We start from the raw sequence: 27,142 nt of genomic DNA, 5'->3' as shown, positions 1-27,142 counted from the left end.
ATGTCAATACAGAACACTGAGGCTCTGAGAAGGAGGACGAGCCGGGAGACAGACCTGGGTTCAAATATTATAAAAAATCTTTCAAATACTTTATCCGTGCTTGATTGAGCTTGCTTGGCGTGATTTAACCAAAGGAATAGTTCACTAAAGTGCAGCATGCAAACTCCGCACATCTGTCACTCAGGGCAGACTCAAGCAAAGCTCAAAAGTATTTTTTATTTTTTTATCGAATACTATTCGAACCCAGGTCTGTAGGGAGGCGAGCAGACAGACTTATGTCCAGTCTGGGTGCTCCTGCTGTAGGCTGATGGGGCAGGATTCCTCCTCCTCACTGTGACCTCTGGAGTGTATTCAGCCAGAGGAAACTATTCTCAATGTTGCACATAGAAATATAATGTATGAAATGACTCCTATTCAACATGACTGATGATATTTGTTCTACGTAATACATTTCTATCAGAATCATTGCATCACTCTGAACAGCACCCTGGTGGTCTGAACAGGAATGTGGGGAGTGGCGGTGGAGCCTGAAGGGGGGCAGTGGAGAGTGGCAGAGTCCCAGAAAATGCAGCCATAGTGTCAACAACCCATCGCTAAACTATCCGCTATCCGAGACTACTACTCCAACTGTATCTTATTCCCTCTGTAACAAATCACCAGCCCTGGAACTGGAACTCTGCCACTTTACTCAGTGTGCATCTCAAATTTCACCCTATTCCCTACATAGTGCACTACTTTTGACCAGAGCTCTATGGGCCCTTGTGAAAAAGAGTGCACTGAATAGGGAATAGGGTTCCATTTGGGATGCACCCTCATTCTATTTACTCTGTAGACCAGCTACATTCAGAGCCAAGACCAATGATGTACATAAACACAGTGAATATACGTATGTATATGGCTGAGACATGTCAGCTCAACGGCATGATAAACACAAAATACATGATCCTAATCCTACCCTGTTTAGAAATCCCTATGGAATGTGGGTATCCTCAAAGGACTTATATGGAAACACTATGCTGGCTACAGAATTGACTTTTCTCGACTGGAAGGAATAGGTTCCTGTTGAAGAGAAAGCAACCATCTCTTTATCACCTTGGCTTCCACTCCAAAGTGTTGAGGTGATGCTCAGTAGCGATTGCCTGTCAGATAGCAGTTAACCATCTCTTTATCACCTTGGCTTCCACTCCAAAGTGTTGAGGTGATGCTCAGTAGCGATTGCCTGTCAGATAGCAGTTAACCATCTCTTTATCACCTTGGCTTCCACTCCAAAGTGTTGAGGTGATGCTCAGTAGCGATTGCCTGTCAGATAGCAGTTAACCATCTCTTTATCACCTGCCATTTACAATCTTTGATGTCAGTGTTTAGTAACCCAAGAAACCGATAGTACTCACCAGCGATGGGTGGTCCTGCAGTCATGGGCAGGGCCATGAGTCCCAGTAGGTATCCTATAGCCTGGGAGGCCTGCATGGGGCCCACTAGCTCGAAGGCTATGGGAGCCATGATGGTGATGAAGCAGCCGTCACACAGCCCCAGGAACACACACACCACAATCAGCCCCTCGAACACAGTGCACTGGGGGATCATCATGGACATCAGCCCCAGCACCATGAACGACACCGACTGGGGGAGAGAAGAGCAGAGACAATATAATAAACACATAATAATGAATGCCATTTAGAAGACAATTTTATCCAAAGTAACTCACCGTCATTGTGTAACGTGTCAGAGAGTCTTAGGAGTCTTAGGTTAATGTTGTCCAATACATCTCTCCTGACTAATACCTTGTCCCTTATACACTATTCCACTTCATACAGAAACTGCAAAGTAACCAACCAAGATGGCAATATGGCAACCAACGGGTCAAATCCATATCAAAAACGTTCAACCAATTCTATTAGTTCCATTTTACCGGGTAAACTAAATGAAGCGCAACAAGTATTTGACCAACGGATTTGACCAGAAATAGTAATAGATTTGAAGTTTTTAGTAGCCATCACCATTCATGGAAAAAACTAAGGGGATGTGGCTGATGTGCTAACCCATATTTAAAATCAGAATTTGTTCAAATTAAGCTGACAATGAGATACTGAAGAGGGTTACCTCACCTGCATCCAGATCTTCTTGGCTCCGGGAATGAGGTCTCCTACTTTCCCGAAGAGGAGGCGCCCCACGCCAGATGAGGCTCCTATACACACCAACAAGATCCACTCTTTCTGGGTCTCCTTGAACTGCTCTTTCACAAAGTTCATCTGGTGGAAAAGAACAAGCGGAATACTTTCATGTCCATGTATTTATTATGGATCCCCATTATCTGATGCCAAGGCAGCAGCTACTCTTCCTACGGTCCAGCAGAATGAAGGCAGTTTATACCATTTAAAAAACATTACAACACATTCATAACAGATTTCACAACATATTAAATGTGTGCCCTCAGGCCTCTACTCTATTAGCACATATCTATAAGAGAACATACATGTGTACATGTGTGTATAGTGCGTATGTTATCGTGTGTGTGTATGCATGTGTCTGTGTTGCTTCACAGTCCCCACTGTTCCATAAGGTGTATTTTTAGCTGTTTTTTAAAATCTGATTCTACTTCCTGCATCAGTTACTTGATGTGGAATAGAGTTTCATGTAGTCATGGATCTATGTTGTACTGTGCCCCTCCCATAGTCTGTTCTGGACTTGGGGACTGTGAAGAGATCTCCGGTGGCCTGTCTTGTGGGGTATGCATGGGTGTCTGAGCTGTGTGCCAGTAGTTTAGACAGACAGCTCAGTGCATTCAACATGTCAATATCTCCCATAAATACAAGTAGTGATGAAGTCAATCTCTCCTCCACTTTGAGCCAGGAGAGATTGACATACATATTATTAATGTTAGATCTATATGAACATTCAAGGGCCAGCCGTGCTGCCCTGTTCTGAGTTAATTGCACTTTCCCTAAGTCCCTCTTTGTGGCACCTGGCACGACTGAACAGTAGTCCAGGTGTGACAAAACTAGGGCCTATCGATAGTGCTGTTAAGGTAGAGCAGCACTTTATTATCGACAGACCTCTCCCGATCTTAGCTACTGTTGTATCAATATGTTCTGATCATGACAGTTTACAATCCAGGGTTACAGGTAATTAAATCTCCTCAACTTGCTCAATTTCCACATTATTCATTACAAGATTAAGCTGAGGTTTAAGGTTTAGTGAATGATTTGTCCCAAATACAATACTTTAAGATTTTTAAATATTTAGGACTAACTTATTCCTTGCCACCCATTCTGAAACTAACTGCAGCTCTTTGTTAAGTGTTGCTGTCATTTCAGTCACTGTGGTAGCTGAGTATATAGTGTTGAGTCATCCGCATACATAGACACACTGGCTTTACTCAAAGCCAGTGGCATGTCATTAGTAAAGATTGAAAAAAGTAAGGGGCCTAGACAGCTACCTTGGGGAATTCCTGATTCTACCTGGATTTTGTTGGAGAGGCTTCCATTAAAGAACACCATCTGTGTTCTGTTAGACAAGTAACTCTTTATCCACAATATAGAAGGGTGTGTAAAGCCATAACACATATGTTTTTATAGCAATAGACTATGATCGATGATGTCAAAACCCACACTGAAGTCTAACAAAACAGCCCCCACAATCTTTTTACCATCAATTTATCTCAGCCAATCAGTCATTTGTGTAAGTGCTGTGCTTGTTGAATGTCCTTCCCAATAAGCGTGCTGAAAGTCTGTTAGAAATTTGTTTACTGATAAAAAGTAATGTATCTGGTTAAACACATTTTTTTCAACAAAAGTTTACTAAGGGTTGGTAACTGATTGGTTGGCTATTTGAGCCAGTTAAAGGGGCTTTACTATTCTGAGGTAGATTAATTACTTTTGCTTCCCTCCAGGCCAGAGGGCACACACTTTCTAGTAGGCTTAAATTCAAGATGACGGAAAGGTGTCTTGTTGCTTTCAAACCAAGCCCCCTGGAAACATGCAAACACTGAGGGGTTGGAAGCAGCCAAACAAAACAGCAAAAAAAAAAAAACACTGAATTACGCCTCAAAGGCGTAGTCATTTCTTGCATGTGATCATGGATTCTTTCATGTGTGTTATTCCCATGTTGAAATATCCTTACATCGAGGACATTGATTTCAATCTTGGTGAAGGGATTTCAATGGAGAAACTGTTACACCCTTAACTGTTTGATCCGTAGTGTGCTCGTCTCCACCCCCCACCAGATGTCTCCCATTTACCCCCATTATCCTGTGTACTTATACCTTTTTCTGTTGGTCTGTTGCCAGTTCATCTGGTCTTGTCAAATCTTACCAGCGTGCTTTCCCGTATCTCTAGTGTCTGTTTTCTAGTCCTCCCGTTTCTGACCATTCTGCCTGCCCTGACCCTGAGCCTGCCTGCCGTTCTGTCCCCGATTGATGCTGCCTTGGATTAATGACCTCTGCCTGCCCTGGACCTTCCGTTTGTCTGCCCCCTGTTTTGTAATAAACATCTGAGATTCAAACGGTCTGCCTCCTGTGTCTGCATTTGGGTCTCATCCCGAGTCGTGTTAGAAACTGGAATTTGTTCTCCTTATAACATTCCAAACTTCCATAACCATTCTTTGGAATAACAAATGTTTTCATCCACGTCCTCCTCTCAGAAGACCCGTAAACAGTGAAGCAGGAAGGGGCGGAGCTATAGGTGAATAATTTCCCTTCTCTCCTCTCCTCTCCACCCAACACCTGAATCTGATCCAAAACACAAAACCCTCTGAAGTCCTTTCCTGACCAGAAGCTTCTCTCCCCTATCAAGTTCATGTGAAATGTTTCCTCTGCTTTGATACTGCACTACATGGCACCAGAATAACATCAAGGGCCATAGGATACCCATGTTTAGGGCTGACCTACAGCAAAGAGCTTCCTGAGTCAGTTTAGCAGCATGGGCGCTCACACAACAAAAGCCGGTGGCTTTGTTTACATCTGGGACTGGCTCTGGGGCCTGAGAAAACAGGACAGGCAGTGGGGAGGCTGCCTAAACATCTAAGATGTAGCGGAACGTCACACAAGACATCTACCGCCCCCTTCTCTTCTCTCCCTCCCTCCCCCCCCCATCTCTCTCCCTTTTTTCTACTCCTTCCCTCCCTCCTTTTTTCCTTCTGTCCTCCTTCCTCATCCCTCCAGGAGTTTTCATAAACATACTGCTGTGACAAGGTGTCTCCTTGATACTCCTCACATCACCATGCAACAATGTCACTAGCTACTATAATTCTATCATTATAATGTCACTCACAGCACAGGCGTCTCTGAAAACGGTGCCCTAAATACAACACAATGAGATGTGAACATGGTAAAGAACATGGTAAAATCTTCAAGAAATTATATTGATGGCCCCTGAGCCCTTACCAAGTGGATGTAGGGCACAAAGTAACCCAGCACAGCCGTAGCAACCCCGAACGCCCACACCCGGTAGGTGACGATGTGGAACACCTTCAGGTTAAAGGCCTTCCTGACCTGGATCAGCGCCCTGCTCCAGCGGCTGCCCCGGGCAGTGGCTGCTTGCTGAGGCGTTGACCCGACAGGGCCCCCTGGTCCTGGTGGTCCCATTGGAGCTCTCTGGGGCAGCAGGGGTCTGAAGGTCAGGGCCAGCAGGGCCTGGACCTGTTTTGTTGATGAGATTGAAAATGAACACTTGTTCAAAGTCGAATTTAACCTTTACTTCAACGAGTCACATCATTCAAAAAAATCTGTAAGATGTAAACAAAAAGGCAGTGTCATGGATGATCACATCACAACAGTACCAGCATGAAGAGGCTGAGGATCTGGAAGGTTCTTCTGAGGCCCAGTGGCTCTGCCACCTTGGTGAGCAGCACTGGGAGGCCCATGGAGAACAGGCTGCTGCCAGCCGTCACCACGCCGTTGGCCAGGCCAAGCCGCCGCCGGAAGTAGTGGCCCAGGATCACCAGGGAGGGCTGGAAGGCAAAGGACGAGCCACATCCAAACAGGATCCCATAGGTGAAATACCGCAAGCTGAGGGACCTGGGCGGGCAGGGGTAGAGGTACAGTTGAAGTCGGAAGTTTACATACACCTTAGCCAAATACATTTGAACTCAGGTTTTCACAATTCCTGACATTTATTCCTAGTAAAAAATCCCTGTCTTAGGTCAGTTAGGATCACCACTTTATTTTGAGAATGTGAAAAATAGTAGAGAGAATGATTTATTTCAGCTTTAATTTCTTTCATCACATTCCCAGTGGGTCAGAAGTTTACATACACTCAATTAGTATTTGGTAGCATTGCCTTTAAATTGTTTAACTTGGGTCAAACGTTTTAGGTAGCCTTCCACAAGCTTCCCACAATAAGTTGGGTAAATTTTGTCCCATTCCTCCTGACAGAGCTGGTGTAACTGAGTCAGGTTTGTAGGCCTCCTTGCTCGCACAAACTTTTTTGGCCCACAAATTTTGTGACGGCCACTCCAATACCTTGACATTGTTGTCCTTAAGCCATTTTGCCACAACTTTGGAAGAATGTCCATCATTGCCCATTGTCCATCCACCCAACACCTGACCAAGCTTTAACTTCCTGACTCAAATCTTGAAATGTTGCTTCAATATATCCACATAGTTTTCCTTCCTCATGATGCCATCTATTTTGTGAAATGCACCAGTCCCTCCTGCAGCAAAGCACCACCACAACATGATGTTGCCACCCCCGTGCTTCACAGTTGGGATGGTGTTCTTCGGCTTGCAAACATCCCCCTTTATCCACCAAACATAACAAATGGTCATTATGGCCAAACAGTTCTATTTTTGTTTCATCAGACCAGACCAGACCACATTTCTCCAAAAAGTATGATCTTTGTCCCCATGTGCAGTTGCAAAGCGTAGTCTGGCTTTTTTTTACTGTGGATATAGATACTTTTGTACCTGTTTCCTCCAGCATCTTCACAGGGTCCTTTGCTGTTGTTCTGGGAATTATTTGCACTTTTCGCACCAAAGTATGATTATCTCTAGGAGACAGAACTCGTCACCTTCCTGAGCGGTATGATGGCTGTGTGGTCCCATGGTGTTTATACTTGTGCACTATTGTTTGTACAGATGGACGTGGTACCTTCAGGCATTTGGAAATTGCTCCCAAGGATGAACCAGACTTGTGGAGGTCTACAATTTGTTTTCTGAGGTCTTGGCTGATTTCTTTTGATTTTCCCATGATGTCAAGCAAAGAGGCACTGCGTTTGAAGGTAGGCCTTGAAATCCATCCACAGGTACACCTCCAATTGACTCAAATGATGTCAATTAGCCTATTAGAAGTTCTAAAGCCATGACATCATTTTCTGGAATTTTCCAAGCTGTTTAAAGGCACAGTCAACTTAGTGTATGTAAACTTCTGACCCACTGGAATTGTGATACAGTGAATTATAAGTGAAATAATCTGTCTGTAAACAATTGTTGGAAAAATGACTTGTGTCATGCACAAAGTATATGTCCTAACCAACTTGTCAAAACTATAGTTTGTTAACAAGAAATTTGTGGAGTGGTTGAAAAACAAGTTTTAATGACTCCAACCTAAGTGTATGTAAACTTCCGACTTGAACTGTAAGTAAACAATGCAAAACTGGTTTTAATTATAAATGGGTGAAGAGGTAGCATTCTCAGTACTGTGCGATGTTCCACACTACCCACACTAGCATAACATAGCACCTAGAATATATATCAAATAAATCCCTTTCTTATAAGCAGTAAGTTAGTGTCAATATGGAACAGAGCCTGTGACACCTTAACATGAATGTGTAATTCTCAGGTCACTGAGGGCAGGACATGTAAATGATATGAGAGGCAAAAGGATTGGCAAAACATTCAATGAGAGTTCTAAAGATTGAAGGGTTCTAGAAGGGCTCTAGAGGAGATGGGTTATAATAGTTATAGAAGGTGTGGAGTGTTCTAATGATTCTAGAAAGTTTGGAGGGTTCCAGAAGGGCTCTAGAACAGAAGGTTCTCTTACTTTGCGAAGGAAGTGCTGAGGAGTCCGATGAAGGCCACGGTGGCCCCGCCCACAGCTGTCTTCCTGCAGCCAAAGTGATCGGTGAACATGGAGACCACCGGGGAACAGAAAAAGATCATGCCCATCGCCAGGGCCCCCACCCAGGCTGGAGGGAGGTAGGAGAGGTTGAGGGAGGTAGAGACAGGTCGGGAAGAGGTAGGGGTGGAGGTAGGGTGGCAGGGAGGGAGGGAAGGAGGGAGGGAGGGAGATTGAAGGTTGTGTGAGATGGGACAGGTAAGAAAAAAATGAGGGCAGGTGGAGAGGGGATGGGGACAGAGAAAATGGTTAATATAATCCACACATGAATACATGGTAATTTTCAATATTGACACGCTCAAAAGGTGCATTCGGAAAGTATTCAGACCCCTTGACTTTTTCCAATTATTTCTAAAGATTGGAAAGCTGCCGTGTTCATCCCCCTCTTCAAAGGGGGTGACACCCTAGACCCAAACTGTTACAGACCTATATCCATCCTGCCCTGCCTATCTAAAGTCTTCAAAGCCAAGTTAATAAACAGATCACTGACCATTTCGAATCCCAAAAGTACCTTCTCCGCTGTACAATCTGGCTTCCGAGCTGGTCACGGGTGCACCTCAGCCACGCTAAAGGTACTAAAAGATATCATAACCACCATCGATAAAAGACAGTACCGTGCAGCCGTCTTCATCGACCTGCCCAAGGCTTTCGACTCTGTCAATCCCCGCATTCTTATCGGCAGACTCAACAGCCTTGGTTTCTCAAATGACTGCCTCGCCTGGTTCACCAACTACTTCTCAGACAGAGTACGGTGTGTCAAATCTGAGGGCCTCTTGTCCGGACCTCTGGCAGTCTCGATGGGGGTGCCACAGGGTTCAATTCTTGGTCCGACTCTTTTCTCTGTATACATCAATGATGTCGCTCTTGCTGAGGGTTATTCCTTGATCCACCTCTACGCAGACGACACCATTTTGTATACTTCTGGCCCTTCTTTGGACACTGTTAACTAACCTCCAAACGAGATTCAATGCCATACAACACTCCTTCCGTGGCCTCCATCTGCTCTTAAATGTGAGTAAAACTAAATGCATGCTCTTCAACCGATCGCTGCCCGCACCTGACCACCCGTCTAGCATCACTACTCTGGACGGTTCTGACTTAGGATATGTGGACAACTATAAATACCTAGGTGTCTGGTTAGACTGTAAACTCTCCTTCCAGACTCATATTAAGCATCTCCAATCCAAAATTAAATCTAGAATCGGCTTCCTATTTCGCAACAAAGCCTCCTTCACTCACGCTGCCAAACATGCCCTCGTAAAACTGACTATCCAACCAATCCTAGACTTCGGCGATGTCATCTACAAAATAGCCTCCAACACTCTACTCAGCAAACTGGATGCAGTCTATCACAGTGCCATCCGTTTTGTCACCAAAGCCACATATACTACCCACCACTGCGACCTGTATGTTCTCGTCGGCTGGCCCTCGTCGGCTGGCCCTCACTGGCTCCAGGTCATCTATAAGTCTATGCTAGGTAAAGCTCCGCCTTATCTAAGCTCACTGGTCACCATAATAACATCCACCCGTAGCATGTGCTCCAGCAGGTATATCTCACTGGTCATCCCCAAAGTGAACACTTCCTTTGGCCGCCTTTCCTTCAAGTTCTTTGCTGCCAATGACTGGGACGAATTGCAAAAATCGCTGAAGTTGGAGACTTACATCTGCCTCGGTAACTTTAAGCATCAGCTATCTGAGCAGCTTACCGATCGCTGCAGCTGTACACAGCCCATCTGTAAATAGCCCATCTACCTACCTCATCCCCATATTATTTTTATTTACTTTTTTGCACACCAGTATTTCTACTTGCACATCATCTGCACATCTATCACTCCAGTGTTAATTTGCTAAATTGTAAATACTTTGCTACTATGGCCTATTTATTGCCTTACCTCCTTACTCCATTTGCACACACTGTATATAGATTTTTCTATTGTGTTATTGACTGTACTTTTGTTTATCCCATGTGTAACACTGTGTTGTTGTTTTTTGTCGCACTGCTTTGCTTTATCTTGGCCAGGTCGCAGTTGTAAAGGAGAACTTGTTCTCAGCTGGCCTTCCTGGCTAAATAAAGGTGAAATAAAAAAATTAATGGTGGTGGTAGCATCATGCTGTGGAGATGTTTTTCAGCAGCAGGGACTGGGAGACTAGTCGGGATCAAGCGAAAGATTAACAAAGCAAAGTACAGAGAGATCCTTGATGAAACCTGCTCCAGAGTGCTCAGGACCTCAGACTGGGGTGAAGGTTCAGCTTCCAATAGGACAACAACCCTAAGCACACAGCCAAGACAACGCAGGAGAAGGCTTCGGGACAAGTCTCTGAATGTCCTTGAGTGGCTGAGCCAGAATCTGATCGAACATCTCTGGAGAGACCTGAAAATAGCTGTGCAGCAACGATCCCCATCCAACCTGACAGAGCTTGAGAGGATCTGCAGAGAAGAATGGGAGAAACTCCCCAGCTTGTAGCGTCATACCCAAGAAGTCTCAATGCTGTAATCCCTGCCAAGGTTCTTCAACAAAGTACTCAGTAAAGGGTCTGAATACAGTTTTTTTTAATTCATTTTCAAAAATTAATAAAAAATGTTTTTTGCTTTGTCATTATGGGGTATTGTGTGTAGATTGATGAGGGGAAGACACATCTAATCTATTTTAGAATAAGGCTGTAACATAACAAAATGTGGGAAAGGTCAAGGGGTCTGAATACTTTCTGAAGGTCTGTGATGTCTGGACAACCTATCTAAAGTACAACATGTCTGTTACCCGTCTATGCCCTGTCCGCGACATATTTACAACCTGTGTACAACCTCAAACTTTCACAAGGAACCCGTTGACAACCTCCAGAAGCCCACGTGTCCTGCAGAAGAACACGTTGGCACGATCTAACCTGTTCATTTCTAAATGGTGCTCATAACCACAGCAGTAAGGTTCACCTATTTATACACATGCTGTAACTGATATCATGTATAAAACATGCAGTAGGCTTCTCAATAGGGCTCATCTGCATGTAGAAAAATGCTGTACCCTCATTATACAACCTATAGAATAACCATTGATCTATAATAATATCATGCTGTACCCTCATTATACAACCTATAGAATAATCATTGATCTATAATAATATCATGCTGTACCCTCATTATACAACCTATAGAATAACAATTGATCTATAATAATATCCTGCTGTACATTTGTGCAGAGTAGGGTTAACCTGCACTGCATAGAAACATGCAGAATCCTTAGTTGACCTGTATAAAACATGCAGTAGGCTTCTCAATATGACTTGACTCTGCATGTAGAAACATGCTGTACCCACCTTATGTAACCTGTTTAATAACCACTGATCTGGGATAATATAAAATAACATGCTGTACCCACCTTATGTAACCTGTTTAATAACCACTGATCTGGGATAATAATAAAATACCATGCTGTACCCACCTTATGTAACCTGTTTAATAACCACTGATCTGGGATAATAATAAAATACCATGCTGTACCCACCTTATGTAACCTGTTTAATAACCACTGATCTGGGATAATAATAAAATAACATGCTGTACTACCAACACATCTTATTGGTCTGGGGGTGTTTCCAAGGGTATGGAAGTCCGACATAATAACGGCCATCTTTAAATCGGGTGACCCTGCTGACGTGAATAACTACAGGCCCATTAGTATACTACCTGTGGTGTCGAAGGTTGTTGAAAAGTGTGTAGCAGAGCAACTCAGCAACAGCCCCTTCACATTACACTCCATGCAGTTTGGCTTCAGAGCGAAACACTCCACAGAAACAGCCAACTGCTGTCTTCTGGAAAATGTGAAGTCCAAGATGGACAAAGGGGGCGTTGTTGGGGCAGTGTTTCTGGACCTAAGGAAGGCTTTTGATACTGTTAACCATGAGATTCTCATCACAAAATTGTCCAAGTTCAACTTTTCCCCCGATGCCTTGAGATGGATGAAATCATACCTTGAAGGCAGAACTCAGTGTGTCAGAGTGAACAGTGAGCTGTCGCCCACTCTTAGCTATGATGTGGGCGTGCCCCAAGGGTCAATACTGGGTGCCCCTCCTGTTCAGCCTGTACATTCATGATCTGCCTTCTGTCTGTACTGGGTCTGAAGTTCAAATGTATGCAGATGATACAGTGATATATGTGCATGGAAAGGTCAAACAACAAGCTGCACAATAACTCACTACTGTAATGGTCCAGGTTACAAAGTGGCTCAGTGACTCATGTTTGCATCTCAATGTGAAAAAAACTGTCTGCATGTTCTTCACAAAGAGGACAACTGATGCTACTGAGCCAGATGTCTATATGTCAGGGGAGAAGCTCCAGGTGGTATCTGATTTTAAGTACCTTGGCATCATACATGATTCCAACCTCTCTTTTAAAAAGCATGTGAAAAAGGTCATTCAAATAACCAAATTCAACCTAGCTAATTTCTGATTTATACGAAATTGTTTGACTACAGAGGTAGCAAAACAGTACTTCAAATCTATGATACTCCCCCACTTAACATACTGCTTGACTAGTTGGGCCCAAGCTTGCTGTACAACATTAAGACCTATTCAGTCTGTCTACAAACAGGCTCTCAAAGTGCTTGATAGGAAGCCCAATAGCCATCATCACTGTTACATCCTCAGAAAGCATGAGCTCCTGAGTTGGGAAAGTCTTGTGCAATATACCGACGCATGTCTTGTATTCAAGATCCTAAATGGCCTGGCTCCCCCTCCACTCAGTATTTTTGTTAAACAGAAAACCCAAACATATGGCAGCAGATCCACAAGGTCTGCCATGAGAGGTGACTGTATAGTTCCCTTAAGGAAAAGCACCTTTAGTAAATCTGTTTTCTCTGTGAGAGTTTCCCATGTCTGGAATACACTGCCATCAGACACACATAACTGCACCACCTATCACACTTTCACAAAAAACATGAAGACATGGCTAAAGGTCAATCAGATTTGTGAACATAATCCCTAGCTGTGTATTGCCGCTTTCCATGTTGTCTGTAGCTTGTGAGGTGTGGAAACACTGTCGCTTTTATGGATTTTTTCTTGTTGCTTTTTGTGCCATGTTGCTCCGTCTGTATGCTACGTCTTGCTTGTCCTATGTTGCTCCGTCTGTATGCTACGTCTTGCTTGTCCTATGTTGCTCCGTCTGTATGCTACGTCTTGCTTGTCCTATGTTGCTCCGTCTGTATGCTACGTCTTGCTTGTCCTATGTTGCTCCGTCTGTATGCTACGTCTTGCTTGTCCTATGTTGCTCCGTCTGTATGCTACGTCTTGCTTGTCCTATGTTGCTCCGTCTGTATGCTACGTCTTGCTTGTCCTATGTTGCTCCGTCTGTATGCTACGTCTTGCTTGTCCTATGTTGCTCCGTCTGTATGCTACGTCTTGCTTGTCCTATGTTGCTCTGCGTATGCTCATTGCTCATTGATTGTCTGTATTGTAATTGTTTTTAATAACCTGCCCAGGGACTGCGGTTGAAAATTAGCTGGCTGGCTAAAACCAGCACTTTTACTGAAACGTTGATTAATGTGTACTGTCCCTGTAAAAATATATAAAACTCTAACTTTGCCAGTATGGTTAACCTGACCTGAATAGAAACATGTTGTATCCCACCTTATGTAGCCTGTACTGTATACCAACTAGAGCTGAGCCATATCGTGATAAATTGCCTGAATTGATGCAATAAAGATAAATAGAATGAAGTGCACCAGTTTTTTTAAATTCTCCTTTAAACAACTACTATTATATTAAAGTGTTGTGGCCATCAATTGTCCTATTAAAAATCACCAGTGGTGTAAAGTACTTGTGTAAAATGACTTTAAAATATTACTTAAGTAGTTTTTTGTGTATCTGTAGTTTACTTTACTATTTATATTTTGTACAAATTTTACTTCACTACATTCCTTAAGAAAATAACATGCTTCATTCGTAAATGATATCGGAGTGTTGGAGTGTGCCCTCGGCTATCAGTAAATAAATAAACAAACAAGAAAATGGTGCCGTCTGGTTTGCTTTATGTAAGGATTTTTTTTATGATTTATACTTTCTTTTGATACCTAAGTATATTTGAGCAATTACATTTACTTTTGATACTTGAGTATATTTCAAATGAAATACCTTTTGTCTTTTACTCAAGTAGTATTTTACTGGGTGACTTTTACTTGAGTCATTTTTTATTAACGTATCTTTACTTTTACTCAAGTATGACAATAGGATACTTTTTCCACCACTGACAATCTCCCATATTAGCAAACTTATTTCAATTGAAACTAGATATTTGTCTTGTATAGGCTACTTATCTTAATGAACAATATCAGCAAAATGCCTGCAATAAGTGATCGGTGTGGATAATTTTCGGTTTATTGTCCCAGCTCTAATAATAACCATGTTTTATAAAGCAACTTTGAGATTCTGTTTGTAATGAAAAGCACTACATAAAATAAAATCCATTATTATTATTAGCTAAGACAGCAAACTCAGCCATGGATAGAGATCCAGGTCCATGCTGTACTACTGTACCCAGTAGGGTTAACCTGACCTGAATACAAACATGTTGTACTCCACCCTCCTTATTTCACTTAGAAAATAACAATTGGTCAATGATAATTGACTAAAATCAAAATCAAATCAAATCAAATTTTATTTGTCACATACACATGGTTAGCAGATGTTAATGCGAGTGTAGCGAAATGCTTGTGCTTCTAGTTCCGACAATGCAGTAATAACAAGTAATCTAACTAACAATTCCAAAACTACTGTCTTGTACACAGTGTAAGGGGATAAAGAATATGTACATAAGGATATATGAATGAGTGATGGTACAGAGCAGCATAGGCAAGATACAGTAGATGGTATCGGGTACAGTATGTACAAATGAGATGAGTATGTACTACTGTGCCCAGTGGGGTTAATGTGTTCAGACTACTGTGCAGAGACATGCTTTACCCTCCAGGGCAAACCATCCCTGGGTCTTAAGGGCCAAAGGTAGATTTAATATCTCCAGTCTGTTCTGGGTCCAACAGAAAGGGACTGCATCCCAAAAGGCACCCTATTCCCTATATAGTACACTACTTTTGACCAGGGCCCATTGGACTCTGGTCAGAAGTAGTCCACCATATAAGGAATAGGGTGCTACTTGGGACGTGTCCTGGGTCACTGAACATGCCCACTGGTTACACATTAGAACGGACAGTCGGGATGATGTGAAATCTGAGCAGACTACATATTGCCCTTGGCAGCCATTCAATGTTTCTTCTTCCCCGGCCAAAGCAGTAAGCAAACATGACAGCTGGATATTTGCCGATATGACAGGTGACACTGGACCGCGACCCAGGTTAAAGTAAAATATAGATCATTTAACTTTTTACAATGTAGGAGACTTGGAGAATGTACAGTTGATAAAAATATAAGGTTAGACCTCTCTGGGGTTACTGATGATAGAACATGAGAAGAAAGAGACTGTTATTCATCCAACATGTTTTCCATACTACATGCTGTTTTACAATAAAACTTCCAGTTAGTTAGTGTTTGTTTTAAGACAAAGGGCTAACTGTAACTCACATCAGCCAAAAGGAAGCCAACCATGCAGAACGGACCAGTGGAGGAATAAAGACAGACTGCATCTGAAGATGCACCCTAATCACTATATAGTGTACTACTTTTGACCAAGGCCCTGGGAATAGGGTGCCAAGGGAATAGGGTGCCATTTCAGAGGCAGGCACAGAAAGCATATAGTAGAAACCCTTGTTGCTTGACCAACTCCACAGCCCTTCATTCCATCCAGCCCCTGAGCCCTATAATCTTCTCAACATCTTCACTCGCCCACCTTCCACCCCTCCATCTCATCACCCCATCCCTCCACCTCTCTCCCCTCATCCCCCACTTCTCTCCCTCTCTCACAGCAGCTCAGGGTCTTAATAATAAAACAGCCAGAGTGCACTCATAAAGAATTAGGTATGAACGCTTCAAAACAAGAACGAAAGAGAGTGAGAGAGGGGGAGAGGAAACACACAGAGGGAGAGGAAACACACAGAGGGAGAGGGAAACACACAGAGGGAGAGGAAACACACAGAGGAGAGAGAAACACACAGAGGGAGAGAGAAACACACAGAGGGAGAGGAAACACACAGAGGGAGAGAGAAACACACAGATGAGAGAGAAACACACAGAGGGAGAGGAAATACACAGAGGGAGAGAGAAACACTTTCTAGTAGCATGATCCAGTAGCAGTGACAGACACATAGTGACAGGCTCTCTTTCTCTCCTTCTCTCTCTCTTCCCTCCTCTCAGGCCCCTGACTGCATGATTGTTCCTCAGATGCCAGGGGGGAGGCTGTTAGCTATTTAAAGAGACAGTGACCCCACGGAAGACACTAATTGTGTGAGATAAGTCGGTGATGACAACATTGTTTATGAGGCCTCATTAAGAGAATCACAACGCATGTGCTCCAAATGACACCGTATTCCCCATTTAGTGCACTACTTTTGGTATGCATCATGGGTATCTGGACACACAAAAGACAAGAGAAAACAATGATGAAAGGAATGAAAGTGGAGCAGCAAACAGCAATACATTGTTATTCTATTAGAATCCTATAACTAACTACTAAATAATGAACATCTCATGATATCATATCCATTATTACAACTGTGATGTAAATAATACCATTCGCAATTGTTGAATTTAAATGATCAGAGTATTGCTGCTCGGCTAAACTGAAAACAAAGAGTCCACTTTCTTCTTATCCTTTGTGCAACACTGTTCTCTCCCCCTCGCTGAAAAAGCAGTCCTACTAGGCTTAGCACAGTTGCAATATAGTGTAAACAGGTTGTTCAATGTGTTGTTCAATTGGCCTTAATGCAATGTGAGGATGTAAGCTACCTTACAGCTTCTGCTCAAGGCATTAACTGGTCCCAGCAAACCGGGAACATTCCCAGGACATTAGCTAACATTCCCAATAAGTTATAGTTAAGGGTTTTATCCAACATTAGGATGATAACATCAAGAGTTGGAACCAAAATTACACTACATCATCAAAAGCATGTGGATACCCCTTCAATTTAGTGGATTCGGCTTTCAGCCACACCCGTTGCTGACAGGTGTATATGATCAAGCACACAGCCACGCAATCTCCATAGACAAACATTGTCAGTAGAATGGCCTTACTGAAGTGCTCCGTGGCTTTCAGCGTGGCACCGTCATAGGATGCCACCTTTCCAACAAGTCAGTTTGTCAAATTTCTGCCCTGCTAGAGCTGACCCGGTCAACTGTATGTGGTTTTATTGTGAAGTGGAAACGTCTAGGAGCAACAACGGCTCAGCCACAAAGTGGTAGGCCACACAAGCTCACAGAACAGGACTGCCGAGTGCTGAAGCACGTAGCACGTAAAAATCTGTCCTCGGTTGCAACACTCACTATCGAGTTCCAAACTGCCTCTGGACACAACATCAGCACAATAACTGTTAGTCGGGAGCTTTATGAAATGGGTTTCCATGGCCGAGCAGCCACACACAAGCCTAAGATCACCATGCGCAATGCCAAGCATCGGCTGGAGTAGTGTAATGCTTGCCACCATTGGACTCTGGAGCAGTGGAAAAGCGTTCTCTGGAGTGGTGAATCACACTTCACCATCTGCCAGTCCGACGGACTAAATCTGGATTTGGCGGATGCCAGGAGAACGCTACCTGCCCCAATGCATAGTGCCAACTGTAAAGTTTTGTGGAGGAGGAATAATGGTCTGTTGCTGTTTTTCATGATTCGAACTCGGTCCCTTAGTTCCAATGAAGGGAAATCTTAACTCTAAATCAAAAACATTGTCATTGTAGACGATTCTGTGCTTCCAACTGTGGCAACAGTTTGGGGAAGGCCCATTCCTGTTCCAGCATGACAATGCCCACATGCACAAAGTGAGGTCCATATAGAAAAGGTCTGTAGAGATCGGTGTGGAAGAACTTGACTGGCTTGCACAGAGCCCTGACCTCAACACCATCAAACACCTTTGGGATGAATTGAAACAACGACTGCGAGCCAGCCCTAAGCGCCCAACATCAGTGCCCAACCTCACTAATGCTCTTGTGGCTCAATGGAAGCAAGTCCCAGCAGCAATGAACCAACATCTAGTGGAAAGCCATCCCAGAAGAGTGGAGGCTGTTATAGCAGCAAAAGGGGGACCAACTCCATATTAATGCCCATGATTTTGGAATGAAATGTTCAATGAGCATGTGTCCACATACTTTTGGTCATGTAGTGTATTTTCCAATCGTTTGTTCTTAACAGAACCCCTATTTTTTACATTCCATCCCACTGTTCTGACCAGCTAAAGAAAGGTCTGAGCCAGTTGGAAACAAAAAAACATATGTTTATATTGTTGTTAACTTCTGTTCCTTTTTTAACCTTTGAAATCAAGTTTTTATTTAAATTTTTTACATTAAGCTCATTAAAATTACTTCACCAATCAGTGTGGATAGAGCAGGCAGAGAATTAAAAACGTCAAACCTTTTTGTAGTTAATAAATCCAACGTGAAACGTGATCACTAGGCCTATAGTACCCTTAACTAGCATTGAAAAAGTTTATCCATTCTTCTCTAGCTAATTAAAAATCTCTCTCCCCATTTTCTGAATCAAGCTTGTAACGTCAGTACAGTAGCCTACTGTATCTTCGGAAGGGGGAGGAGCCTAAACACACAGGCAAAGATTTTCAGCTTGCAGGCAGACACTGGAATACGTTTCTGAATGACGGAGTGAGGGCTTTGCATAGGTGCTTTGTTGTGTTATTTTGTGGGACTAGAAAAATATGCCTGGAATATAAAATTATGTTATTAACCTGTTGCCATGCTTTTAAAATAATGGTTCTGTTCTGGAACAGTATGGATCACTTTCGGTCCCGGTTCCAATTCTGTTCCTTGAAAATTGACGTTATTTTCCAGTTTTCAGTTCTGTTTCTGGAACTAGTTCTGTTCCCTGAACCGGTTCTAACCCCTGGATAACATCCCAAAAACATTTTAGTTTTTTAATGAAATATCATTGGAATGTTCTCCTAACATTTACTAAAATGTTGTGCACAACCACCACAGAACATTCTCCTAAGGTTCTTATTAGATTTCCAGGTAATGTAATAACAGAATGTTTTCTGGGAATATTCTTGCAACATCAGACAAATGCTTTATACAAAAATGGTATAATCTTCAGCATAACTGGACAGCTTTTGTGTTTTATAACTTTTTGGACAACCTAATGAATGTTCTGGGAATGTTCACAGAACCAATTTTGGTTTGCTGGGTATACACTATTTTCTGTGTGCATGAGTAGGCTATATGCACAGCTGCACACTGAAGTGTGCGTTTTAAACAAATTGCTCAATGGGTCTAATCTGTTGCTTAGCTTAGCTTCAACACAAAAAAAACAGGAGTATAAGGACAGTTACAGTATAGTGAACACAGAAACACGTTGTTCAATGGGCCTAAATACACTATGAGGAGTGAAACTACCTTGCAGCTTCTGTGCACAATTAAGAGGCCTAAAGCACAGACACAACAAGTATTTGATTGGGTCTAAAATGTGTAGGAAGTGGAGGGATTGGACTGGACAAAGGGCCCTGATCCGATTGAGATCTATTCTATTCCACAGCCTTCTGGAATGCCAAACACACTACATTATTCCTTAAGCTGCAGGTTAGGATTTATAATGTAGCTGGTCGCTGCTCTAGTCTAGAGAGACTACAGAGAGGGTAAAGTATTGGAACACGCTAATTACTCATGGGTAAATGATCAGGCATGGTAATGATAATGTATTGTCTTACAAAGTGAGTAGTCTTGACCGAGCCAGAACGGGCCTCAAGGCCTTTTTATTTTTTTATTTTATTTTGCTAGCATGAGGCAGCTTGATGTATAGCTAAACCCCCTAGCGTCCTGCTAGTCTATTGAACAGTACTGTAATAACAGTATCTTGTTCAATAATGGAAACAAATGATAACTATACATGAAAAATGGAGATTAAATCTGAAATCGAATTTCCTTTAAGTGGAACATGTTTGTCAGGTCCCAATGAACAAAAAATCATAAACAGAACCTTCAAACGGGTTCAAAAGGGGCCTCGAGTGGAACATTTCTACGGCCTAGAAGGATTAGAGAGAGACCGCATTCAGATGGCCGTTGAATAGATATAGTTTTGACATTATGGACCAACTGCCAATTTTAGGGATAGTTCCACTACTGGATACAACTGTATTCTAGTCCTATTTAACTGACCATAATACTGTACTGTAGTGCAGTGGTTCACAACCTTTTTTGGTTACTGAACCATCAACTGAATTTTGCTCCCTGAAGCTCCCTGAGTACCCCTGAAGTAACCCCTTATGTGCATTTTACCACTAACCCTATGGACTCAGGAGTCTTTTCAAGTACCCCCTGTGGGTAGGCCAAGTACCCCCAGGGGTCCTAATACCCCTGGTTGGGAACCACTGCTGTAGTGTACTGTACGCAGGAATGTTATGTACAAACTAGTGTCGATATTTTAAGCATTAAGTGTTTAAATCTTGGTCAACATGCGCAAGATATCTGAGGCATTTTAAAAGTTTCCCTCAGTCTGTAAGCCAGATGTGCTATTTCTTTTTCATGGCAAATAAATTGTAGTAAAATGCGCTGAGCCAGCAGGTCCGGACAGATGGAGTAAGAGGATTCTTGTTTGTTTTTCTGTAAATGAATGGCGCCAGACTGTCATGTTTGCGCTCTATTCATGTTTCAGGCCGTAGGACATCTCGAGGGCATCAACTCCCCAAATACAGCCAACATAAAATGCATTTCCGGTGGTTGAATAAAGACATAACTTGCTAACAGTAAACAACCCTTATGAGCATGGCCATAACAGTACTTATAGAATCCAGAAAGCTACAATAACAGGACACACAACCCCTCAATAAATCCCTGACTCTCTACTGGAACCCATAGCCATTCCAAGCCTTGTGAGTCACAAGTCTGTATCTCTTTTAGCAACTCCCTGACCTGGGATCACATACCCCATACTGTATGTCCATCACCCTCTCAATCTCTTTCCTCCCCTCACTCCCCTTTCCTTGCTTCTCTCCTAACCCTTCCTTCTCCCCTTCAGGTAATTAATCACTGGTCAGTTTGCGATTTGATAAGTGAAAGCAAAGTTTACACCATTCTGCATTCACCAAGACAACGCTCTCAGATTTACAGTGGGTACGTCCCAAATGAAACACTATTCCCTATTCAGTGCCCTACATTTGACTTGAGCCCTATTAGCCCTGGTCTAAAGTAGTGTATCACAAAGGTAATATGGTGCCATTTGGGATGCATATTGATATAAATTGGCATTAATCTTGCCCTGGAGGCAGATTTTTGCCATTTCTGCTAGATGGTCCAGCTGCAAATTCAAAATGTGATATATGGTAAAAATTAATTAAACCAAAAATGTGCTTTTTGGTCTTAATTTGAGGTTAGGGTTAGCTATGTGGGTAGGGTTTGGTTTAAAATCAGATTTTATGACTTTGTGGCTGTGCCAGCTAGTGAACACTCTTCAGAGCTGCCTCCAGGGTAAGATTCATGACAATAAATGCTAACCTGCATTTGGGACGCAAACGGTGTTAACTTCAAGGAACTGGATGTTCCCTCACTCCTTCCACCCCTCGTTCTCTTTTCTTACATGTCCCTCTCTCACTCCCTTCCTTCCTTCGCTTCACCGTGGTACCTCCATAACTCGCCGCCTCAGGCACTCCTTTGTTGATTCCCCTCTCACCCACCTGGTTCAGATCATGAAACTATTGTTTTGTTGAAAGGATTTCTTCCATCATTTCCATCATGACATGTGGATCCTTCTACACACTTAACCTACTGTTGTTGATACCCCCAGATAATCTCAGGCCATTATTTGTACCTGTGTAATTATATAGTAATAATCTAAACATGACGCCTGTTTTGTAGATATATTTTTTAACTGGGCCTGGGATCTAACAGGGCAATGGGCACGGATTTCACAGAGTTCACATCAATGCAAATTCTCCTTCATGTCTCACTCTAGAGAAGTATTTGGAGTGGGTACTGGGCACTGCACTCAGGGTGGGCTCAGCTGAGAGATGTGATTCTGTGCCAGGCAGTCAATAAGCCCCACAGGAGGTTGGTGGCACCTTAATTGGGGAGGACGGGCATGTGTTAATGGCTGGAGTAAAATAGGTGGAATGGTATCAACAACATCAAACACATGGTTTCTTTGTGTTTGATGCCATTCCATTTGCTCCGTTCCAGACATTATTATGAGCCGTCCTCCCCTCAGAAGCCCCTTCTGCACCGTACTCTTTCCCGGGGCGAGCTAGTGGAGCTGGGGGATCTGACTACAGCTCACTAGTCTAATTCCTTTTGATATGAGAACAGTGGACGCCTTTTTCAAGATTAGAAATCAGGTTACTGACTGGACCCAATCATTTAAAAAGTCTTAACGAATGGAAAATAAGAGAGGGAGATGTCTTGACACTCGTCATCCAATTAAACTGGGGTCGTTGTTTTGGGAGGGAGGAAAGACCTCTCCCCTGGATGATGGCCTAAAAGTTTCAGTTGAAAACCAGAGAACGTGTACACTTCCATAGCAAGAATGTACACAGAGGTAAACATATCTCGTCCTAAAAATGAACCTAGGCCATCGTCAGACCCTTTCTGAGAATTGAGAGAGCGTTAGAGAAAAGACAATTGGATTTATTTTTAGCCACAAACATGTTCCACCCTAAAGCCACAAACGTGTTTCACCCTAAAGCCACAAACATGTTCCACCCTAAAGCCACAAACGTGTTCCACCCTAAAGCCACAAACATGTTTCACCCTAAAGCCACAAACATGTTTCACCCTAAAGCCACAAACATGTTTCACCCTAAAGCCACAAACATGTTCCACCCTAAAGCCACAAACACGTTCCACCCTAAAGCCACAAACATGTTCCACCCTAAAGCCACAAACATGTTCCACCCTAAAGCCACAAACATGTTCCACCCTAAAACCACAAACATGTTCCACCCTAAAGCCACAAACGTTAAATCATAACAATATAAGTGGTTGAGACAACTCAAGTAGAGTTTGACCGATTAAATCGGAATTGCCTATTAATTAGGACCAATATCAAGTTTTCATAATCGGAAATCGGTATTTTTGGGCATTTTTTTTTTTACACCTTTATTTAATCTTTATTTAAATAGGCAAGTCAGTTAAGAACACATTCTTATTTTCAATGACGGCCTAGGAATGGTGGGTTAACGACAGATTTTCACCTTGTAAGCTCGGGGGATCCAATCTTGCAACTTTACAGTTAACTAGTCCAACTGCATCTCTCTCGTTGCACTCCACAAGGAGACTGCCTGTTACGCGAATGCAGTAAGCCAAGGTAAGTTGCTAGCTAGCATTAAACTTATCTTATAAAAACAATCAATCAATCATAATCACTAGTTAACTACACATGGTTGATGATATTACTAGATATTATCTAGCGTGTCCTGCGTTGCATATAATCTGACTGAGCATAAAAGCATACAAGTATCTAAGCGAGTGGTGGTAGGCAGAAGCAGGCGCATAAACATTCATTCAAACAGCACTTTCTTTGCGTTTTGCCAGCAGCTCTTCGTTGTGCTTCAAGCATTGCACTGTTTATGACTTCAAGCCTATCAACTCCCGGGATGAGGCTGGTGTAACCGAAGTGAAATGGCTAGCTAGTTAGCACGCGCTAATAGCGTTTCAAACGTCACTCGCTCTGAGCCTTGGAGTGGTTGTTTCCCTTGCTCTGCATGGGTAACGCTGCTTCGAGGGTGGCTGTTGTCGTTGTGTTGCTGGTTCGAGCCCAGGGAGTAGCGAGGAGAGGGACGGAAGCTATACTGTTACACTGGTAATACTAAAGTGCCTATAAGAACATCCAATAGTCAAAGGTTCATGAAATACAAATGGTAAAGAGGGAAATAGTCCTATAATAACTACAACCTAAAACTTCTTACCTGGGAATATTGAAGACTCATGTTAAAAGGAACCAGCAGCTTTCATATGTTCTCATGTTCTGAGCAAGGAACTTAAACGTTAGCTTTCTTACATGGCACAAATTGCACTTTTACTTTCTTCTCCAACACTTTGTTTTTGCATTATTTAAACCAAATTGAACATGTTTCATTATTTATCTGAGGCTAAATTTATTTTATTGATGTATTATATTAAGTTAAAATAAGTGTTCATTCAGTATCGTTGTAATTGTCATTATTACAAATAAAAGTAAAATACATTTTTTTATTTATTTTTTTTTTATTTTTTTTTTAATCGGCCGATTAATCGGTATCGGCTTTTTTGGTCCCCCAATAATCGGTATCGGCGTTGAAAAATCAAAATCAGTCGACCTCTAAACTCAAGGTCTCACGATGAGCTGCAGCTCAATGATAACTGAGCCGTGGACAGACTATAGCCTCACAATGCCTGTCCCTCATCCCTCCTCACCCATTGTGAAACATTTATAGTAGTGCAAACTAACCGCACGTAAATGGCCTACATCAGGGCCTGTATACACTAACAACCTCAGTTTTCCCTTAAAGATCATCATGAATTAGATCACATGAACAGGATGGGACCTGATCCTAGATCAGCACTCCTACTCTGACACGCTTTGTGACGGCCTTGATGTAGTGAGGCAAAAGAGCGGTGTGTGTGTGTGTGTGTGTGTGTGTGTGTGTGTTATAAAAGAAAAGCCTGATAGTAATCCTAAACAGATTGGGGGTGAAGATTGAGGCCACAATATAGTGGCACACACTAGTGCCTTTGTCACATGGAAAATAAATTAACAACATGAGCGGAGAACATAAGGACGCATGTTATCCAGCAGTATGAATGAATTAGAGCCGTGACCAGAAAGTTAATGTAAGGCAACTCTGGTGCTATATGGCCTGGGTATAGTCTATACATTAACTTGAAGTAGCCTGAAGAGTCTTCAGACACATGATGCTGAGACTGAAGTAGTAGCCTAAATTCTCTGACACATCTGAAGAGCAAAGACGGATATGATCAATAATCAAAAATCTCATTCATGTTTAACTTTAATATCTTCTTGAGACAATGCTGGGCATTCTTCTATACTGAGCAAAAATATAAACACAACATGTACAGTGTTGGCCCCATGTTCCATGAGCTGAAATAAAAGATCCAAGAAATGTTCCATATGCACAAAATGTATCTCTAATTGAGCACAAATTTGTTTACATCCCTGTTAGTAAGCATTTCTCCTTCGCTAAAATAATCCATCCACCTGACAGGTGTAGCATATCAAGAAGCTGTGCTGTGCTAGGGACAATAAAACGCCACTCTAAAATGTGCAGTTTTGTCACACAACACAATGCCACAGATGTCTCAAATTTTGAGCGAGCATGCAATTGGCATGCTGATGGCAGGAATGTCCACCAGAGCTGTTGCCAGATAATTTAATGTTAATTTCTCTACCATAAGCCGCCTGCAAAGTAATTTCTGAGAATTTGGCAGTATGTCCAACCAGCCCCGAAACCACACCAGCACAGGACCTCCACATTCGGCTTCTTCACCAGTGGGATCATCTGAGACCAGACAGCTGATGAAACTGAGGAGTATGTGTCTGTAATAAAGCCCTTTAGTGTGGAAAAACTCATTCTGATTAGCTGGGCCTGGCTCCCCAGTGGGTGGGCCTGGCTTCCAAGTGGGTGAGCCTATGCCCTCCCTGGCCCACCCTTGGCTGCGCCCGGCCCAGTCATGCGAAATCCAAAGATTAGGGCCTAATACATTTATTTCAACCGACTGATTTCCTTATTGGAACTGTAACTCAGTAAAATTGCTGAAATTGTTGCATTTATATTTTTGTTCAGTATAGTTCTGGGTTCATTTGACCCTTCTCGCTTACCTTCAACAGTAAGTCACCATCAGTAGGCTAACTTTATTAACAGGTGCAACAGTTACAGGACAGACTCACCTACTTTAAACTGCGACGTATTGTCATTGGGGTCTGCGTGGTCTTTCACCAGCATCATGTGGAGGATACCGAAGGAGTTCTGTATCCCGAAGATGGATCCATTACACCAGGTAGCAGCGAAAACAACTAACCAGCCGAACCCGCCCTCGGGTGGGACGAACCCGGGGCACTGCCCTGGCATCGGTGCAGGGGACTGAGAATCCGGGGACACACCGGGTTTACAATCGAGACATCCAGCCTCGATGAGCTGGATAGTACTGTCCTCATGTGGAATCTTGCATTCGCTATCTCCCAGGTCCTGTCCCTGGTTATTCTGTGCTTGCTGGTTCTCTCGGTCTTGGGGAGAACCACCGTTCTGCTCAATTTCAGAGTCAGCAGTAGCCTCATCACAGTTTTCTGTCGGCGGCTCGCCGCTCGATATTTCCTCCTCCGTCCGATTTTCTCCTTTCCCGTTGACCCCCATTTTATCCTGTCCAGTAGAGGGGTTACTGTTGTGTTCTGGGTGCATCGCTCATGCATCAGACAGCGACAGTAGCCTATTGATTGACAAGGTCGGTCTATAGAAAATAAAAAGTAGGATTCTTTCTGCTCTGTTCTTCCAGTAATTGTAGGCAAAGTCAAGTCACAGCACCAAGTTCAGTATCCGAAGTGCTGAAGTGCTGCTATAAAATCGGTTGTATAGTGAAAGGACAGGCACGTCTTATTTATTTATCATGATTTAAAGCAGGTGTCCACGAAGCCTATTTACAGGGGATATGATGACGCCGGAAAATATTTTACTTTTGCTTTCCTGCTCCGTGAAAAATGTAAATCAACCTGTGAAAACGTCTGCTGCTCGCCAACCTCAACTCAATCTCGTCCTCGCGCTGCAGAGTCACCGCTGTCCACATCTTGTAGCCTAATCTGTAAACAAATGAGTGTCGGCTCCTCCTCTTTCGTGGATTTAATGTTACATTGGAATATGTGAATCTCTCGAACCGGGGTTTTCTGTGCAAACACAGAAAATAACCTTCATTCAACAATTGCCCCCGCCTCCACTACCTCCGTCACCAATGACCGAGCTCAGGGATGGATTAAAAATTCCTGCAGTACGAGATTACGGAAAGACTCGAATGTCGCCC

General features: G+C 42.9%; 1 protein-coding gene across 2 annotated transcripts in view; it reads right to left on the bottom strand.

The window, feature by feature from the left end:
* The window catches only part of LOC110489039 (monocarboxylate transporter 8), a 29,554-nt gene extending 2,412 nt beyond the window's left edge, over positions 1 to 27,142 (bottom strand). Inside the window, exons 1-6 of one of the 2 annotated variants that reach the window (XM_021561589.3) lie at positions 26,022 to 27,142; positions 7,977 to 8,121; positions 5,776 to 6,013; positions 5,381 to 5,635; positions 2,106 to 2,249; positions 1,392 to 1,620 (exon numbers count right to left, since the gene is read on the bottom strand). In XM_021561589.3, coding sequence (XP_021417264.3) covers positions 1,392 to 1,620; positions 2,106 to 2,249; positions 5,381 to 5,635; positions 5,776 to 6,013; positions 7,977 to 8,121; positions 26,022 to 26,529 — 1,519 coding nt within the window. In that variant the 5' untranslated portion in view covers positions 26,530 to 27,142. The remainder of the gene's footprint in view (positions 1 to 1,391; positions 1,621 to 2,105; positions 2,250 to 5,380; positions 5,636 to 5,775; positions 6,014 to 7,976; positions 8,122 to 26,021) is intronic. The other variant, XM_036943235.2, reaches the window with a different exon arrangement.

Source organism: Oncorhynchus mykiss, chromosome 14 (genome assembly GCF_057628025.1).
Source record: "Oncorhynchus mykiss isolate SJ-2025 chromosome 14, ASM5762802v1, whole genome shotgun sequence".
NCBI lineage: Eukaryota > Metazoa > Chordata > Actinopteri > Salmoniformes > Salmonidae > Oncorhynchus > Oncorhynchus mykiss.
Note: the sequence above shows the minus strand (reverse complement) of the source record. Positions and strands in the feature narration are given on the sequence as shown.